The sequence below is a fragment of the Podarcis cretensis genome, assembly GCF_951804945.1.
Source record: "Podarcis cretensis genome assembly, chromosome: 9".
In the NCBI taxonomy this organism is placed as follows: Eukaryota; Metazoa; Chordata; class Lepidosauria; order Squamata; family Lacertidae; genus Podarcis; species Podarcis cretensis.
Genome location: NC_137178.1, coordinates 39,212,031 through 39,232,367, shown reverse-complemented (window position 1 = coordinate 39,232,367; position 20,337 = coordinate 39,212,031). Strand labels below are relative to the sequence as shown.

Here is a 20,337-nt window from a genome sequence, read left to right as displayed (position 1 = left end):
AGTTGCAGATAGCCAGTCACGATTAGTAAACTTTTAGATTGCTTTGTAATCTGACTATGTGGAAAGCCCCCTATGGCATCTCAAGGTGAGAGATGACATGTAGACATGCAGACAGAGGAGTGGGAGGTGTGGAGTTGCCTCTGTGACCTCACTGCCTCGGTAGAATTCATGTTCTGTCTTTCGCTTGGAAAGGTGGACAGTGTAGGATTTTCCATTGTGTCGTGTGTGTTTGTAAACGGCGTTTCTGTGCGCTTTGGTTTCCGTCACGGTGTTCTGTTGTGCCAGAAGCAGTTTAGTCATGCTGGCCACATGACCTGGAAAGCTGTCTGTGGACAAACGTCAGCTCCTTTGGCCTGAAAGAGAGATGAGCGCCACAACCCCAGAGTCGCCATAGTGTGTGTTTGTGAAGATATTAAGCTGCTGTATACTGAGTCAAGACTACTGGTCCATCTTACTCAGTACAGTTTGCTGTGACTGATGGCTAGGAGGGGCAGGGGGGCAGTTGCCTCCCCAGTCAAGTAAATAAATAAAAATACTTAACTAAAAGTAGAAATAATATTTGAAACTGAAATGCTCACTGAGGTCACTTGGATGATATTGTGGCGCATTCTGGTGACACAACTGACAACCCAACTGAGTGATAGACCTGGATTCCATGAACTGGCCGATCATTTCACAGGTAGCTCGGTCCTGCTCCCTGGCCCCCACCAACATAAATCCTGGCTACGCCCATGCTGATGGCTGCTTTCAGGCAGTGGCATAGCGTGGGTTCTCAGCACCCGGGGCAAGGCAAGTAATTTGCGCCCCCTAACCCGTGGATTTTAGTAGGGGCAGAGTGCTGCAAGTGCGAGTGCGCCCCCCGATGTTGCGCCCGGTGCGGCCGGGCCCCCCTGCACCCCCCACACTACGCCACTGCTTTCAGGGTCTCTGCACCTATCTGATATTACTGACTTAAATCATGTGGTATCTTCCTTAATTCCACCCAACTCAGTCTTCTTGAGATTCCCACCCCAATAACTGCTATAAACTGTCCTAAAGAGATTGTTCCAAGATACTAAGCACTTGTTATTATATACATATGTTTTTGAACCTTTAAGTAGGTCTATAAAAGAATGCAGCGATTTTTATTTGCAAACTCTGGCCTCTATCAGTAGTATGTAAGATAAATGCTGCTACTGACCACTAGGGTGTGCTACAGTTCTAAAAATAGAAACTATTCAACATATTAGCAAGGAATACAAGCAAGCTATTAATATTCTTGTGTTCCTTTACAGCTCTCCCTAAAAAGAAGCACTGGGTGCATTTTATTTTTTGTACAAAGAACAGTTTCTGAGCTTTGATAAATAGGCTGTTTCAATTACATGAATAGTTTTATTCATCATTGAATAAAATAATTTACAAATGGGAAATCACTAGCAGGAGGGCATTTTTTTTAAAAAAATATTTATATCAAACGATGCATGCAGTCAAAATACATTATGTTTATACTATATCTAGGGATAGATCAGAACTGAAAGTACATATGTTTATAACAACATTTCAGATACCATGACATTCTGTAAACCTCAGTGGAGGCTGCAAATTCAAGCATTCTCAAAGCTCAGGCTTTCCACGGTTATAACGTCACAATAGAAGAGAAAATTACTGGGAACACAACAGTATGGAGTGTTTGGCCTTCTTTGACATTGCTCTCTGATAATTCTGGCCATCTCTCTCGCCATTCTCCCATCTATCAGAGCTCCAACTCACACAAAAAACATGTTAGTAGGGAATAGTGCTTGCATATATAAACAAGTCCTATCTCTCCCTCTTTCCCAAGTATATTTGTGTTTCCACAGATATCCCCCAGCACTCTATACGTTGTGTGGTAACTGGTGCTTGGAGGTGGTTTGGGGATGGGCGGAGGAAAACAAACTGAGGTTAAATCCAAACATGACTGAGGTCGTGTGGTCTGAGAGAAGGTGATTTACAACTGGTCTTAGATGGGCTGCAGTTCTACCTGAGAGGCCAAGGACACAGTCCAGGAGTTCTTCAGGTCTCTGTGCTAACAGGGGAGGCATAGGTAGTGGTAATAGCAAGAGTGTGTTTAACTAGCTTGGGCTGCTGCATCAACTGCAGCCTTATCTGAAAAGGTCAGTAATCCATGATCTAGTCCAGGGGTCAGCAACCTTTTTCAGCCGTGGGCCGGTCCACCATCCCTCAGACCACGCGGTGGGCCAGACTATTTTTTTTTTGGGGGGGGGGGAATGGAACAAATTCCTATGCCCCACAAATAACCCAGAGATGCATTTTAAATAAAAGCACACATTCTACTCATGTAAAAACACACTGATTCCCAGATCGTCTGCAGGCCAGATTTAGAAGGCGATTGGGCCGGATTCGGCCCACGGGCCTTAGGTTGCCTATCCCTGATCTAGTCACATCCAGGCTTGACTACTGTAATGTGCTCTATGTGGGGCTGCCTTTGAAGATGGCCTGGAAACTTCAGCTGGTTCAGAACGGAGTCTTTGATTGAGGTTAAGTTGCTGGGCTCTGTAACATCATTATTGTACCAGCAGCACAAGTTGTGGGGGTATTTCTGAACCCAATTTAAGGTGCTGATTTTGATCCTTAAAGCTTGAAACAATTTGGGCCCAAGCTACTGGAAAAAAATGCATGCATGCATATCAATGTGCCCACAGGCTGAGCTCTACAACAAAAAGATATTGCGCCTGTCACCTAGATTGCTGAGATGGGTAGCCATGTTTCTGGAGAGGGCCTTTTCCATGGTGACCCCATGGCTTTGGAACTCCCTGCCACTTGGTCTCAGGAAGGCTACCATGCTACAATCATTTTGGAAGGCCTTGAAAACACCTCTTTTTCAGGTGGCCTATTCATGATTAATGTTCTTGATGGCTAGGCTTCTCAGTTGCTGCTTCTATGGACAAAATGTTTTATATGGTCAGATAAGTATCATTGATATTGAAGGATGTAGTATATTTGATCTTGTTATCTTTTGTTGTATTGATGGCATTTGTGTTACTTATGTAATTAACCCCACCCCTCCTCTTCCTACCCGGTACAACCACTAAGCTTGCTTTTCACCTTCCCAACCCCAAGTCCTGCTTTTCACCCCTGTTTCCACCTTCACCTGTATTGGATTTGGAGATGAGTGGCCTCAAAATCTAAATAAGTATACTAGTAAAATAAACTTAATGTTGTTTTTTTAACTCCAGTTCATGACTCAACACATCCACTGGTACTTTATGTTCTCTGTATTTTACCCTCTAGGGTAAATCTAGAATTCTAGTTTAAATGGTGTGGGGAGCATGCTGTTTAACGGACTTTTTAAATTTGCTGGGTGAAAGTGAAATTTCTTTCAATGATATTACACACTAGCAGAAGCCAACCAGCCTCTGGGACCAATCTTTTCAGTTTCTCTAGTAAACACATACAACACTCTTGGGAAGCTTCATCTCCTCTGACCAATTACCTGTTTAGCACTTTCAAAAGATGTATCCTGGATGCTTTGGGGAAATGCAGCTTACACCACTGAAAGATTGCATGTGAACTGAAATGTTGTGTAATTCCTACTCTGCCATGAGACAGTATGTATGTCATGTCCTTTATCCAAAAGGATCAAGATAAAAAAGTAACATTACATTGAAATTATTGTATACAGATGGAAGAAAATTATAGCGTCTTCTTTCTAAAAACAAATTCTGATTGTCACATTTCTCATTGCATTAGTTCCAATTCCAGTTCCAAGGATTACTCTTAATGTTTGTAGTGGGAAACACTGATGTTAGGTCAAGATAGAGTTGGTAAGTTTCCTTTGGACGAGAGACTACAAATATACAAGTAGAGCTTAAATGGATAAGCTCTGATCCCCCAGATGTTGTTGAACCACCAACTCTCATCATCTATTGCTATTGGCTGGGACTAATGGAAGCTGGTGTCCCACAATATCTGCAGGGACAACTTATGGCCTATTGAAAGCAAGGAAGCTTTACATAATTATTAAACCTGGATTAGGTGTCATGTAAAAACACCAGGCAGGCCACACAAATAACGCAGAGATGCATTTTAAATAAAAGGGCACATTCTACTCATGTGAAAACACACTGATTCCCAGACCGTCCGTGGACCAGATTTAGAAGGTGATTGGGCCGGATCCAGCCCCTGGGCCTTAGTTTGTGTACCCATGTATTAGACAGTGAGGCAGCCACCTCTGGCAGTGGATGCTAGATGGTGTGCAAGGGCGCAAGCTCCTGGGGGCTGAGGCACTGTGGGGGCCCCCCCAATGTTCAGATGTACTGACGTCATGCACGTGATATCTTGATATTGCTTCAGGCCCCCTCAGTCCTCCAGAGAAGGTGGCATCTCTGGTGATGTGGAAGGTACAGCTGCAGCAGCCCAGTTTTGGATGAGAGGTGTGTGTTACACGTGACCTATTCTAAGACCCCCAAGCTAGCTTGCTGCACTCATTTGCCATGGAGTATCCCACCACTGGTGTTGAAGCAATATTCAGCTAGCAGTCTGGAAACATTCTATACATAAAATGACAGGGTTGCCAGTTTGGCTCAGGAAGTTGGGCTTGCTTTGGGAGTGGAAGAGGTGTTTGTGGAATGTTCTACTTCAGGTGCCAAAATAAATGGACTAGCTTTGGATACCATACATGACATTGGCTTGTAAGGGGGGGGAGGGGAAGCATTGTCCTTCCCATAGAGTGAACACATTTGTCGCTCCACCTCAGACAGCAAAATGTCTTGGGCTAGTCCTGAGTCACCAGATACACGGGAATGATACCTATTTCACTTTTATTACCTGTAAATGATGATTGTAATAATTGACATCAAAGTAGTTCAGGGGAAAAATGTTCTTCAATTATCTCTTGTAGAGAAACTTAAAAGCCCGTGAGACTTTAAAGCTGATTATAGCCTTTTGGATATATTTAATTGTGGTCAATTTTTAATACAAGTGCCATTACTAGTGTTTTAATACAAGAAAAGTATGTCTTTTGCTTGCCGTATAAAAATCTAAAGGTATTGAAGGAAATCCTGTCTTTCATGTGATTAATGACCTTTTAAAATAAAGAAGCTATAGAAGTTACATTAACACCTTTGCAAAGCAGTTATGTAAAACTAGTGAACTTTTTTTGAGTATTAGAAAGAAAATATGGTAAAATGCTGCATCAGTGAAAGCTGCTAGTTTGGTTTTCTTCTGATATGGGAAACCTTAAAGTGTCTTGGAATACTTCTTTATTTATGCTGATGCTCAATTGGAATTTTTTCAACTGAGGTGTTTTAAAATTATATCAACTATTTTTGTGATTTTATTTTATAAAACCTCTACCCCATCTCTTGTCCCTACAAGAAAATGGCTTCTAGAAGAGTTTTCACTGAGATGTTAATCTGTGTCTAGGGTGCACCATATCATATTACAGGTTGGGACTCCTATCATTTAGCTGAATGCTCCTTCACAAAGAAAGCCAGATGTCAGGAAAATGAAGGGTTCTCCCTTTGCCTGCTCTGTAACATGCCAGCTTCCTGCATACAGGGACCTTTTTGTATGAAGCAACGTTCAGTCATAGGAGTCTATACCTAACATGGGACAGGCCATGCACAGCTTGCCACCTCAGTGAGAAACAAGGTCAGGATCTCTTCTGGGAACGGCATGACTGAATTCCAGTTTTCACTCAAAGTTTATTAAAGTTTTGTGGGAAAAGAGCTATTTGGCAGCATTCCAGTCAGTATTTGGTCTGAGAATGATGTGTCAGAAAGACTCAGGAGGCCCAACAGGCCACTTTAAAATATTAAAGACATTTATTTTTCCGGAGGCCCAGTTTTAGTGTCTTTTATAGATGTCTTTAGTCTCCAGCACAAAAGCAAATAAGTCAATGCAGGCACCCACAAATACCCTCGTATGCTAATCAACACTGCTATTGGAGACAGGTTTTTAAAATTCTTTTCTTGATTGCTCAAAACTATTTTTCAGTCGGTAAGTAATCTCAGAAAAAGCAGCTTCTAGGGATATATTTAGTAAGATGAATGTCTTCCAGCCACAGTGCTGTTTCTACATTCACAAGGATCAAAGTCTATTTTCACCATCTGATAGCTCCATGTTTGCCTATGCTTCTGTTAAAAAATGTCTGTTTCATCGTTTTATTCCATAATGAATGCTTACAGTTAATCAAATGCACAAGTTTTCATGGTATTATCTGCAGTTAAACACATCTTTGCAAAGCTAATATAAAATACATGTCCACATTAGCCATTTTATTCTCCCCCATCTTTCTAACCACTCGTCTCTCCAGAATTCTTCTGTAGTGTGATTCAGGTAAAAATTCTTAAAAGGGGTTCTTTTTAATGGCTATGCTTAAAGCAAAAAGATCTGTACAGGATTGTTATCAATGCAGACAAATTCAAGAACAAAACAAACTTCTTGGACTTCACAAAAACCTTTGATGAAGTCCCCTACCAAAATCTCTTGGGTAAACAGTAAGGACAAATGCTAATGGGGAGTAAAGGTAAAGGTAAAGGGACCCCTGACTGTTAGGTCCAGTCGTGGCCGACTCTGGGGTTGCGACGCTCATCCCGCTTTATTGGCCGAGGGAGCTGGCGTACAGCTTCCGGGTCATGTGGCCAGCACAACCAAGCCGCTTCTGGCAAACCAGAGCAGTGCACGGAAATGCCGTTTACTTTCCCGCCGGAGCAGTACCTATTTATCTACTTGCACTTTGAGGTGCTTTTGAACTGCTAGGTTGGCAGGAGCAGGGACCGAGCAACGGGAGCTCACCCTGTCGCGGGAATTCGAACCGCCAACTTTCTGATCGGCAAGCCCTAGGCTCTGTGGTTTAACCCACAGCGCCACCCGCGTCTGGTTAAAGAACAGGAAGCAATGGAGAAAAATAAATGTTCATTTCTCACAATGGACAAAAGTAAGCAACAGGTTTTTCCAAGGATCTGTAGTGGAACCAATGCTATTTAGGGTGTCTGGAACACTAATGCTTTACTGTATGAGCTATCAAGCCGGTGGTTGAACCATGTTCCTCAAAGGAATCACCTAGGCTGCATTCAGTCAGCTGAGCCAAAGAACCAATCCTGGTTCATGAAAACAGATTAAAAAATAACTTAAGAGCCATCCTTCACACTTAGTAGCTTGCCTTGCTGTTGCTTCCATTACTCACACTACTTGCCTGTCTCGGCTACACAACTTGTTCCTGGCCCTTCTGATCTTCAGTTTCTGTTTTTGGAACTTGTTTTTGGAACTTTCCTTGCCTGCTTTGCATATTGCAACTCACTTTTGTCTCCATTAGCATAATAGATGACTTCAGCCAGCCAGCCAAGTGTCCCCTAAAACAGTCCTAAATGATCTGGAGTCAGGGGTGAGCAATGAGGTGGCAAAGTTTACAGATGACACCACACCAAAACATTCAGGATGGCAAAAGTTCAAGCACAGAACTCCAAAAGGATTTCTCTTAGCTGCATAATAAATGGGACAGCAATATGCCAATTGGGAATTAATATAAACAAGTATAAAATTACTGAGGCAGTTAAAAGAAAAAAACACTTTTGTAGATGATACTAGGCAAGAAGAACAAATGAATGCAAACCCATGTGTTCACTCTATGGGAAGGACAATGACAAGTGCTGTCCTGTTGATTGTGGGTCAAGAAACTGCCTGCAGCTGCTTAATGGAGACAGACCTGATTATTTCAAATGTATCCATTATCTCTCTGCAGCTTGACTGAGAGGAGAGTAATGTGATTAAGAGAGAGAGGGCAAAAAACTAGATCCTTCATTTTAAGGGACAGGCTGTGGTATGAGAAGTGTGGAAAGAAAGTAAAATGATGTCAAATGTTGACTTTAGATATATATGTGCTACATGTTGTATTCTCTGTCTTATTTTACATCGTTTTGTTAAGGCATTATTGTGCATGCTGATCTATTACAGAACAGTCACCATTGTGAATAAAGGGAAGCAGATCGAGTAGTGCTTTTAAAATGACTTAAAACAAAGAAATCTCTGAATAGAACTGCGTTTCATTTGAGGCAAAAGAAGGGATTATGCATCATGGGGGGAGTTGTGAGTTTTTCTTTATCTAGCTAGTAAATGTCTGTTTGGCCTGCTTTGGAAAGATGAGGGGCAGCTGCAGACTGCTTCTGGTAGTTAAGCAAACCATAAAAGAAGGGGGATTGTGAAATAGGTACATAACAGATGTTTGTGATTGTGAGATGTTTGCTGGCAGGATGTTATGTCTAGCCGGGTGTGGACAGTTCACTACTTTCTCAACACAGGGTATAAGAAGAAAAGGTATCAGTCTATAACCATGGGGGTATAAATTGTAAAATAAGTGACAAGAATGTTTTATCTATGAAACTGGAGGCCATTATACATTTCTTTTGAAAGAGGATAAGTTAATATATTCTTCTCAAGACTCACTTCTCAACAATTTACCAAACTTTGGTTAAACGTTATGCTTTTTCCAGCTGTTTGAGGCACTTTCTGAAACGATTTCAGAAAACAGTCAAAAATGGCGGGAAAACCAATGGAGCAATTTTCTGAAACTATTTTTTCCCCTGAAAGAATGTTAAAGAACTCTTTAAGGAGCAGCAACCTCAAAAAGTAGGTTGGTTTGGAATTCCAGCATAGCCAAGTGCATTTGTGCAGTGTGCATAGAATTCCAGTGGGAAGTGGAATTCTGATATATTTTTGTACAGAACAGCCACTGGAGACTAACAGTGACTGCTGTAACGCATAAAGCTGTGAAAGTGTGAATCAAGCAGCAATTGGTTTCAACAGCAATCATGTCTACATGGAGGGAGAGAGAAATCTTGCTGACAGTTGACTGAGGTTTCGGAGGTCAGTTCACTTTTCATCTTTCTCTAGAGAAAAAGCAGTTGACCTACATTTTTAGATCACCCCCTCTTTCGGCTTCTTCAGTGGTACACATGGCGTCTGTGTATTGTATCAAGATTTGTCAAGCCCCTTCTTTATGGTGTATTACGTGTGCCCCACCAATTGTAAAAATATCCAGCCTTTTTAATAGGCCAAAAAGGCGCAAATTAAGAGATAACTGCTGATCTGTGTTTGCAATGGTAGTTTCCTTAGAGGGATTATGTGAGGCAATGCAAGTAGACACTTAAGAGATGGTGTCATTTTGGGAGATATCACTCTATTTGACCTTACAAAAAATTGTACTTCTATAATACCATAATATTTGATTTTAATGCTTCGACTGTCTTTGTTTTTACGCCAATAGTGTTAGGAACAAGGGAAGCTGCCTTATACTACTGAGTCAGACCATAGGAACAAAGGGAAGCTGAATCAGACCATTGGACCATCAAGCTCAGTATTGTATACACACTGCCTGCCAGTAGCTCTCCCAGGTTTTGCTTTGGAGTCCCCTCCAGCCCTACTGGAGATGCTGGGGACCGAACTTGGAGCTTTCCCATGGATTACTAAGCTATGGTCCTTACCCAAAGTACATTAGGTAAAGTACATTGTAGAAGGAGTCTTCTTTTGTACAAGACCAACTGTTTAAAATATATTTTTGAAGATATCTTAGCCTAAATAGATCCTAAATAGCCTAAATAGATCAATGTAAGGTTTGCTTCCATGGGATAGTATCTTTACCACCAGCCAGCCCCATATTCTTTCTGCCTTCTCCCTCCATTGAGAGCCAGTGTGGTGTAGTGGTTAAGAGTGATAGACTCATAATCTAGGGAACCGGGTTTGCGTCTCCGCTCCTCCACATGCAGCTGCTGGGTGACCTTGGGCTAGTCACACTTCTCTGAAGTCTCTCAGCCCCACTCGACTTACAGAGTGTTTGTTGTGGGGGAGGAAGGGAAAGCAGAATGTTAGCCGCTTTGAGACTCCTTCGGGTAGTGATAAAGCGGGATATCAAATCCAAACTCTTCTTCTTCTCCCTCCAAAGCAGGAATGGGGAATCTGTGGCCCTCTAGATGTTTTTGGATTAAAATTCCCTTTTCTCTGCCCACTGGCCATGCTCGCTGAGGCTAATGGGAGTTGAAGCCTAGCAGCATATGGTGCCTGGAAGCTGGACTTCCATTGCCAGGGACTAGAGAAGATTGTATGGCTGTGTCACACATTCCTTTATGTTTGCACCTTTTTGTAAGCCACTTTGAGACCCATCCTTGATTGAAAAGTGGGACATAACTACAATAAATAATGGATATTAATATAAATAAAGCCATTTCAGAACCTGTACTTACATATACATAAAGAATGGCAACCCCATTTTTGTTTTTGTTGCTTGCAGAAATCTCTCTTCTACTGTCCATGTTCAGTAAATGCTCTGACTCTTTCAGCTGTCTTCTTCTCATGGTTGGTAGATGGAACAGCCACACTTTGTTACTCACCTTAGTTGTTTTCCTGGTGGGCCAAGCACACACAGTGTAGGGGACTAGTGGGTTCTCCACATAGCTCATAATGGGGGAGAGTCTGCAACTAACAATTAAGATCATAAACAAAAGTGAGGGGAGATGGCCCTAACAGGTCAATGTTTTTCTGTTTCCCTTCATCCCTCATTGGTGCTGATGTGATAAATTAAGCAGAACAGTATTACCATGAGGTGGGAGAAAACCAGTAGGCGGTGGCATTCAAGCCAAACTAATATGGTAAACATTCTGGGGCATAATTGTGTCAGTTATCTGAATAAGGATATATTGTGGTGTTGCCTCAGATTTGTGTCTTTCGACTGTGATACCAGAGTCAAGGCTTCATATAGGTTTATTTGTGTATGCTATACCGAACTTGTGATTTTCCGATGAGCTGTGGCTGCAAATTGGACACATTTAGCTTTGATTTTTGTGGCCCTGCTTCCTAGGTACCATGTGTGCAGCAAAATGGGCAGGGCAGGGAAGAAGCTAGTGGGAGACTACAATGGTGCTTGCATGAACCTGCATTTTGTCTGCTGCCGCCCCAAGACCGTGATTAGGAAGTATCTAGTAGATTCCATGGCTAATGAGCATGCTCATTAAATATTTTGTGTACTTCAAGTTTCCCTGAGCCTGCTGCTACCACTCTCTTGTGTGGGGCTACTGTCATTTTGGCTATATATTAGATAGTACTTACCTTTGAATATTGGAAATAAAGGGAATGCATATTAACAGGGTAGAACCAAGACGGTTTTCCACTGAAGGACGGGTTGTTGTCCCATCCCCATTCCAAGCACCGAAGACAATCGGACTAGCAGCTGAATCCTACTTCAACACTGGTGATCCTCCACTGAGGGCATCTGCTTTGCTTAGGGCTCACAGCGTAGACTAACTCAAGCAGACAGCTAGGAGGAACAGCACTCCAGCATTCCGCACTTGAGGCAGCTGCCTCTCTCTGCCCAGCGACAGGGCCAGCTCATAATAAGAATAATTATGCTGCTGAGAAAGGAGCACGAAGAATATACAGTCCTTTTATTACAATTAGAAATGTGGTAACAGAAATATGGTTTCCTGAATTGTGGTAATGGAAATGCAGGCTTTCAAAGGGCTGAGGAAAGGAGGAGGGGGGAATGAAAAATCAAATATTTCACTCTACTCATGGCTCTAGTAAACCACTGCAATGTGAAGTGGTAAAATCAGGAGTATAAATGGCTCTCTAGAGAAATCAAATTGTTAGCACATTGCACGTCTTGTCATATTGACACTGAAGTTGACTCCACTGTCTCGGAACCAGAAAAAGTTATTTATGTCACTATATAAGGATATTTATATTCCTACAGTGTTATGCGTAGGCTGTTTAGAATACAATTTTTAAAAACTTTTGTTCCTATTAAAAATTACACATTACTATTTTGCTTGAAATCATGAACATATACATATGTATACAAACAGACAGAAGCCATGAAAATAAGCACTCATAAAAATACATAGACATTTACACAGGATAGTTAAATATATATATATATACATACATACATATTACAATATTACACTCTATCTGTAAAGCTTTTCGGAATTGTTTAGCAGATTTAACTGCAGGCACTTTGGCCTAAACCCAACACAAAGTTAGGCCAGCCATTGATTTGCATCTGACTTAGTAAATTATGCACAGAATTGTGTCTTCCACTTGAAATACAGCTGAATGTTCAGATTCACGTGGCTATTTTCCTCAGCTAGGCATCACAGGTGCTATGAATCTCCTGGCAGTTTTCCTGTAGCATGCATATTGTATACTACACTGCTAGATGTAATACATTTTGATGGCTAATAAAATGCTACCTGTATGGCAATAGCAGCCAAAAAGAACCCCTGCCACATGGTAGAGGTTATGACAATGATGAGGATGTTATTATGCAGTTACATGGATTCAAATATCACTTTTTTGTTGTTATTGTATTTGTGAGTTGCCGGTTCCTTCAGGAGATGCTCAGGGCAACATACATCAATTCAAAGTGGGAAACTGATAAGATATCAAAATTTAACACCTTTAAAATGCTACATTGCCAACAGCAGTGGTCTGGCTGATTTATAATTGTTGCAAATGAATTCCGAACAATGGAATATGCCTGAAGTGACACCCCCCCCCGCCAACTCATGTGCAGAAGAGGTAATAACAGTTGGGACTGATTTCAGGATTTCCCTGTGCAATTCCGAACATATTGGCTGCAACCTTCATTACTTATTTGTATATCCCACTAAAGCTAATAGGACTCACATATCAGACAATAAGATCTGGAGCCATTGTGAGCTGGATATGTACTGCAAAACCGAGGGGAGCAGAATGGTTTGTAGCAAAACTGAAATACTGCATGGTCTAAAGCAATGTGGAGATAGCAAAATTTTTTCTATCACTGTTGTACTCAAAAGGGGATTTTGATGCACAAACAACAGGAGCAAAGAAGAATATAGAAAATGCTTTTACAATGGACTTACTTTCAAGAGTTCCTTGTATTTGTTAGGGATTTTTTCTTGTTTTATTTTTATTAAGAAGCCTTGTGCAAATTTCAATCTAGTCTAAATCAACCCCACCATCACTCACCCTGGTTTTCCACCATGAGGGATTTGGCGACAAAAACAATATTTTGCCAAGGCATGCTTGGATGCATGTTCCCCATTCATGTTACAATACTCATATGAGCTGGGCTGAACTGGTGGATTAGGGTGCAACTAAATGAAATTGGGGGGGGAGCTGCTATCAGGGCCTCCAGATTTTTAAGTTCAGAGCAGGCATAGGCAGCACCAAACTAGAATAGGAGCACAGTCTTGGAGAAGGGAGGTTAACTTTCCTGCCTGAGCTGTTTTCCCTGTCTAAATAGACGCTCCAATGCTGCTCTTTGACCCAAGGGGGGAAATGTACAGGAACCCCAGAGCAGCCTGAGCAGCCTTAAGCAGTTAATTTAAATAGGAAAAAGTGTAGGGAAAGTGCATGTGTATATAGTTATTTAAATTTTAATTCCCTGTCTTAAAAAAAAAATACAAGGCAACTTAAAAATACAACCATGAAAGCAGACAAAAGATTAAGATAAAAAGCAGTTTCAAACAGTAAGCAGGGCAGCATACACAAGTTAATAACTCATGATAGAAATTATAAGTACTGTGGCATTCCCATTTTGATTTGCCCCATAACAGATTCTATCAGATTAGAGCAGGGCTTACCAAACATGAGTCTCTAGCTGTTTTTCAACTACAATTCCCTAATCCCTGACCACTGGGTCCAACAACAGCTGGAAACCCAAGTTTGGGAATGATTAGAGTATAAGGCTCATAGTCAAATAAGAAAAATGAAAACATGGCTAGCAAATGGGTCTTGAAATGTGATTTCACATTTATGCTGATTGATATATACAAATATACCTGGTTCATAAGGAGTCTGCATATCTCTTTTATTTCCGTACCTTTTGGCTCTCAGTTTGTGTCCTATGCATCTAGCAATTACACAAAAGACAATTATCCTGTTAATGCGTCATTTCTTCCGGCTTACTGAGAGGGAATGGGAAAGGCATGGGGAGATTGCTGCAGTGTTGTGTGGGGCAGTGGGGCCAGTCTGACGCCCCCATTGCCAGGCACTGTACTGACCAAGCTCTTTTTGCCTCATTCCTCCCCTCTTGTTAACATCAGTGACCTGCTGTGTTGGAAAGCCAGGAGGACAATGGAAGTCCACCTGCCTTGCCTCACTGGCCCCTGCTGTTAAAAAGGCTTCTGGCTGAACATGCTTTAAAATGTGGAATATACTTACTAAACTCTCTCATGTCAAGAGAATGGGAACACAGGGCATCTATAGGTCCTACATTTTGTCAGTCTTTCAAAACAATTCCATCATAACTCACAGTGACTTACAAAATTCTTCAAAACGGGCAGCATGCACAATACACTTACTGAGAATGTCCACCTGGAGTCTGCAGATAGTTTGCAGAACGCTGTGCAGATTCTTCTTGTTTTCACCAAAATATGAATTTCTTTGTAAGGGGGAGGGCAAAGCTTTCTTGCTACCATTTAGAAATCTGTACAGAGCTTCACTTGTGGACGCTTTGGTCATCTTTGGACTTAAGTGCTAGGGCACTGAGCCTTCAAATGAAATATGCTTATTGAATCCCGGATCGTTTTTCTGTTTATAAAGCTGCAGTATACCGTTTTTGCTTTCGCCCATCGCAAAATGCAGTCTCCACCAAACGTCAGTTTAAGCTGTCTTTGTGGATGCTCCGTTCTGTGTAATGATTGTTCAGTTCGTTGTTTTTCCACTGAATACTTGTTCCATTCATAGGAACAGATGATACTTGACTCCCTGTCTGGTAGCACTTACAGCCAAAGCATGACTGGCAAGAGAAAGATTTCAAACTATGTTAATACTCTGTTCCTTTATGAAGGATCATCCCCTGTCTTCAGTGGAGAGCAGAAGCTTCTGGGGCAGGGGCAGAATTAGATTTCTAAAATACTGGATTGTTTTTTCTTATGATACTAAATATAGGCTTATTTCAGACAACATGCTAAACCATGGTTTGCACCAACCATAGTTTGGAACCCAAACCAGGGCTTCAACTTCTAAATGTACAGCATGCAAACCATGGTATAGAGCAACCTTCCCCAATCTCATGCTCTGTAGATGTTTTAGACAAAAGCTCCACCAGCCCAAGCCAACAGGACCAGAGGTTAAAGATTACAATCAGGGTGTTGTAGTCAAAAACAACAGGTTAGAAAAGTCTAATTAAGTACCTCCATTTTATATCTTCTTAGAAGACAATGTCAGAAGGTCACCCTTGTCTTAATGACATTGCATTCTCTGGAGGCAAAGCAGCAGCTGCAATCGCCGTTTGCCCATTTAGACATTACACCAAATCACAGTTAGCACAAACCATGGTTTGCAAAACTACTTCAGAATATGGTGTCTGTTTCTGGTTTGCTAGTCAACCATAGACCATGGTATGTCAGTACAAACATCACATCATATCATATCATAAGTAAGCTTTCTTAGTCATTGTTTGGTGCAATGTCTGAATTGAGTCAGTCTGTAAGTACATCAGGGCCTGGATTCTACAGTCCCAATTTGGTCAAAGTATTGAATTCAATATTAGCTTTTCCTGAGTAAGCTGTTCAAGACATTCCTGCATACCAGCTGGACCAATATTTATTGGTTTACTATTAAAAGATCTCCAAATAAACATACCAAAGAATTAATGCCATAAGATGAATAGAGATTGGGCCACATTTAAGCTCATTGGTTTCAGTGAGCTTTAGTCCACCTAACTTTGTATCTTATCTGTTTCACCATATTCATATAGATTACAATATAAAACATGCATGCTGTTATTTACTCATCCTTCCTATACTTCTATATCAACCCCTGTTGCTGTTCATCCTGGAGAGCTTTGTTCATAGCTGACAACTTTTCCCTTTTCTTGCGAGGAATCCTATTCGAAATAAGAGAATTTCCCTTAAAAAAAGGGGAAAGTTTACAGCTATGGCTTTGTTGTAGTGGGAAGATTTGAAAATATGGCCCTTGTGAACAGTTAACTACCAATCAAAGCACAAGGGATACTTTCACAAACAACAACATGCACAAATGTTATTAGCATTTCAGCTAATTCTCTCCCCCACCAAATGAAACAGGTTCCTCAAGATTGAGGAGGCTGGCTTATTTGAACAGAAGTAAGTGGTTGGTGAAAAGAGGATTATCCTCTTTGTTATGAAATCTGACAGCAGAAGGAATCAGGCGGACTAAATTGCAGAAGAAATAGGCAAAGACTGACTTGATTACACTGGGCACAGTCTGGACATGATAGTGCAACATTCCTGGGGTCTCCTTCACTTTAGTTCTTTATGAAAAGCTTGGGAGTGGATTTTCTCTATGGGAAGCTGTATCTTACAAAGGAAAGGATGTGGGTGAATTTACAACCCTCCAGTGTAAAGTTGAGGTCAAAATCTGTAGTGTGGAATCAAGAAGCTCAAGTTCTTAAGACCTGCTCATTTACTGAAGAGCCAACTGAGAGCCATGCTACAACTTTTTTTACCATAAATTTCTGCACCAGAAGTAATAATCTATGAAGTGACCACAGAATTCATAATACTGCAAAATTCTATTGCCCTGTGGAATAAATCCCTCAATACACTCCCCTCCCCAATCAAATGCCTAAAAGGGAGGCACGGTATTCTAAATTTTGCTAAATGCCTTTCAGGAATAACATATAGGCAAACAATAACAAGTTCAGGCAAATGTTGCTGAATGTTGCATGAGTGGATCATTTCATGCGTTATGACTAAAAGATTCTCATGGGTCTCCCATTGGTTATGTGACCAATCAGTGGGTGGGAAGAAATAATGCTACTCTTTCACATTTTCTCCCTTAGATGCATATTTTGACAGCTTAATTTCCTTCTTTATAATACATCGCAATCCTTACCTGAAAACAGTTTTTGAACTTCTTGCTGACAAAATAGAGTGCTATAGGGTTTATGCAGGAATTTATGGTCGCTAAATTCATGCCGATATAATCGAGTGTCAACAAAAAGCTAGGGTTAAAAAAGAAAGCAAAACATTACAACCTTTTTCATTCTGGGAGCGTATTACATATAGCTTTGTGAAATCCCTTCTTGGGTACCTACCAAGCAAAAAATATGATCATACAGAATATGTGTCCTGTTTGAAGTTAGACTGTGACACATGCATAAATTAGTATTAAGAAGTGTCTGTCAGCTGTGGAGAACTTGCACAGAGCTTGGTGCCAGCATTTAAAACCTTTCAGCGCTAGGTAAAAGCATATTTCTTCTACCAGGCATTTGGTGGACTATAATACAGTGGTACCTTGGGTTACATATGCTTCAGGTTACATACGCTTCAAGTTACAGACTCCGCTAACCCAGAAATAGTACCTTGGGTTAAGAACTTTGCTTCAGGATGAGAACAGAAATTGTGCTCTGGTGGCGCGGTGGCAGAAGGAGGCCACATTAGCTAAAGTGGTGCTTCAGGTTAAGAACAGTTTCAGGTTAAGAACGGACCTCCGGAACGAATTAAGTACTTAACCTCAGGTACCACTGTAAAGGTTGCTGGGTATTGGTGAAATGCAATGTGCTATGAAAGTTTTTTTGCAGTTTTTCTGGGCCTGTTACAGGGTACTTAATGTCTTATGTAATGTCGTTATGTTATGTTATGTTATGTTATGATCTTTTAAAAGTCACTCAGAGATGTTTTCGTAGCAAGTGACAAATAAGTCAGATAGATAAATAAATAAACAGGCAGGTCTTGTACAAAACCAAGTAGAGGGATCATGCGCTAGTGGAGCCCACTCAGGCATGTCCCCGGTCCACAGCGCCATGCGAAACAGTCCATGCTCTTCAGCAGGTAACCCAACACCCTGGAGAGGCTTTTCAGGGCTACAAGAGGGGAAGAGAAGGGAAAGCTTGTGCAAGTTGCCTTTTGTGTGCATAACCATTGGCTACAACCATCATTAGATAAATAACCCTGTGCTAACCACAGTAAGGGGTTAGAAGAGAAAGATGGAGAGCATCGGCAACAGCAAGAGCTCAGAGTTTGGGGTTGGGTTTTTAAAATATAAATCTGTACACCACTTAGAAATCCTGAATATCGAGTTGTATATAAATAGGTGAAATAATTAAGAAATAAAACAGGGCCAGATAAAGTATGTTCTGGGATGTGAAAACCTGACCTAGCCTTTTAATCGCCATTATTATAAGATAAAAAGAGGGTATTTTAAAATAAACTATTTGAACAGGACAAGTTCATGCAAGCATGCTGGCGACTGCAAAGGAACACAGTGATCCCTTGGGTGTGCCTTTATTTTTCAGTGTCTGACTGCAAGTAGTTGAAGGCCAATTGCGATGTAATATTATTATGTGCTTTTATGTTTCCTTTCACGAAATGTGTGTCTAGAGCCACAATATTGTGTGTGTCTTCAAGCACTTCATAGATGGAGCACTTTCCACATTTTTTCCTGGATATGATGAGCTTCAGGTTCGGCTACACACAGCGGCGTTTCGACATCCAAATGTGCCACATTACGAAGCGCGATGTACACTGATGGCTCTATAAATAATACTAGGAATAATAAGAAATGCTTCTGTGTGACCTGGATAATGATCTGTGGAAAAGAGATGTCTGCTTTTTTACAGTCTGCACTAAATCCTGCTGACATAGCTAATCAGGGAGGAATCGATTCAATTGTTTGACTAGAAGCAATAAAGAAGTAGAGACAACTGGGCAAAGCAATATGGAGCCGAACCAATAATGCCCCACCAGCCATCTTGCATAAAATGTAAAACAAGTAGCTTTCAAATACCCATTTCCACAGTTGCGCATGCGCTGATGCCAATTGGCTTCTCTGGCTACTCTGTTCACCTGCCCCCTCGGCACATTATATACAACCCAAATTTAAAACCATACCTGAGCAATTCACATCTTTTAGGGTCTTTTTCGGAATACAACATTTGCTTCAAGATCCGGCTCAAATGGAGAGGAAACCAGCAAAGGGCAAAGATGACAACTAAGCAGAAAACCGTCTTTGCGACTTCTCGTCTCTGGAGGACGAAAGGACATGTATGAATTCGCAGATGTGGGCCAAGCAAAGTGCAAAACTACTGGGAATAAAATGGAAGCTGTCCAAATGTAAGAAAAGCTTATGGCTATGAAGGCATGCAGCTAGTGACTGATGATATCGTAATGATTACTTAGGGGAAACAGCCATATTCATGGGGAGCTTTCACCCAGGACCCTTCCACACCACAGATTACTGTGGACTTGGTGCAGCTCATGCATGTAGGATGTCATCCTCATCCAAGCTGGGCTTAGTACCCAAGTTCATATCCCCATTCAAGTCATGAAACTCCCTGAGCAACATTGGGCCAGCGACGGTCTTTCAACTTAACCTGCCTTGCAGAGTCATTGTGATAAAACACATCTTTGAGCTCCTTTATGTAAAGGTGGGATATAAAGGTAATGATAAACAATAAAAGTAAAATGAGACCTCATGTTTTTCCTGCATCCCATATTATGCTCCCCCCCCCCCCAAAAAAATCGGGATTTACCATTTCTCTGATAGTGCTGGCAGCTGCGATTTATTGGATTTTCTGCAGATATGATGCATCCAGTTTAAGTGGGGAAATAGTATGGGGCTGCATTTTGTTGAGGATGGAGTTGTGTGGACTCTGCACAAAACTTGCACTCTTGACCAAACCTGAGTCCACAATAAACTGTTTGGAAACACTCTCATTCTAATGGCCAGCTGCTGCAGCCTTCTCACCAACTCTTCTTATCATGTACAGCTGCAGAACAGTCATCAGTGGATTTCTGATGTACCGTATTTTTCATCCCATAGGACGCACCGGCCCATAGGACGCACCTAGTTTTTTTGGGGGGGAAATAAAGGAAATTTTTCCCCCTTTATATCCCCCCCAAAACCAGGTCGGGGAATCCAAACCAGGTCGGGGAACAGCGGGATGGCAGCACTGCGCCTCCCCGCTGTCCCCCAAGCTTGTGGGGCTGGCGCTGGGGAGAAGCGCACTTCTCCCCAGCGCCAGCCTCCAAACCAGGTCGAGAAACAGCAGGATGGCGGCGCTGCGTCTCCCCGCTGTCCCCCGAGCTTGTGGGGCTGCCCGATGAGCTTGCAGGGCTCCCCCCAGGCTGCGGATAGCTTCCAGAAGCCTGGAGAGCGAGAGGGATCGGTGCGCACCGACCCCTCTCACTCTCCAAGCTTCAGCGAAAGCCTGTATTTGCCCCATAGGACGCACACAGATTTCCCCTTCATTTTTGGAGGGGGGGGGAGTGCATCCTATAGGGCGAAAAATCTCAGGTGAACATTAAAAAAAGTTCCAAACAGGATTTGCAAAACGTTCATAACTACATTAATCATCCCCTATCACTGCTAGAAATGTATTGTTACTCAGACTTG

General features: G+C 41.7%; 1 protein-coding gene across 1 annotated transcript in view; it reads right to left on the bottom strand.

The window, feature by feature from the left end:
• Positions 1–11,393: 11,393 nt before the first annotated feature.
• The window catches only part of EDNRA (endothelin receptor type A), a 28,740-nt gene continuing 19,796 nt past the window's right edge, over positions 11,394–20,337 (bottom strand). Inside the window, exons 6-8 of the mRNA XM_079990620.1 lie at positions 18,834–18,967; positions 16,837–16,945; positions 11,394–14,755 (exon numbers count right to left, since the gene is read on the bottom strand). Of these exons, the coding sequence (XP_079846746.1) occupies positions 14,615–14,755; positions 16,837–16,945; positions 18,834–18,967 (384 nt within the window). The 3' untranslated portion in view covers positions 11,394–14,614. The remainder of the gene's footprint in view (positions 14,756–16,836; positions 16,946–18,833; positions 18,968–20,337) is intronic.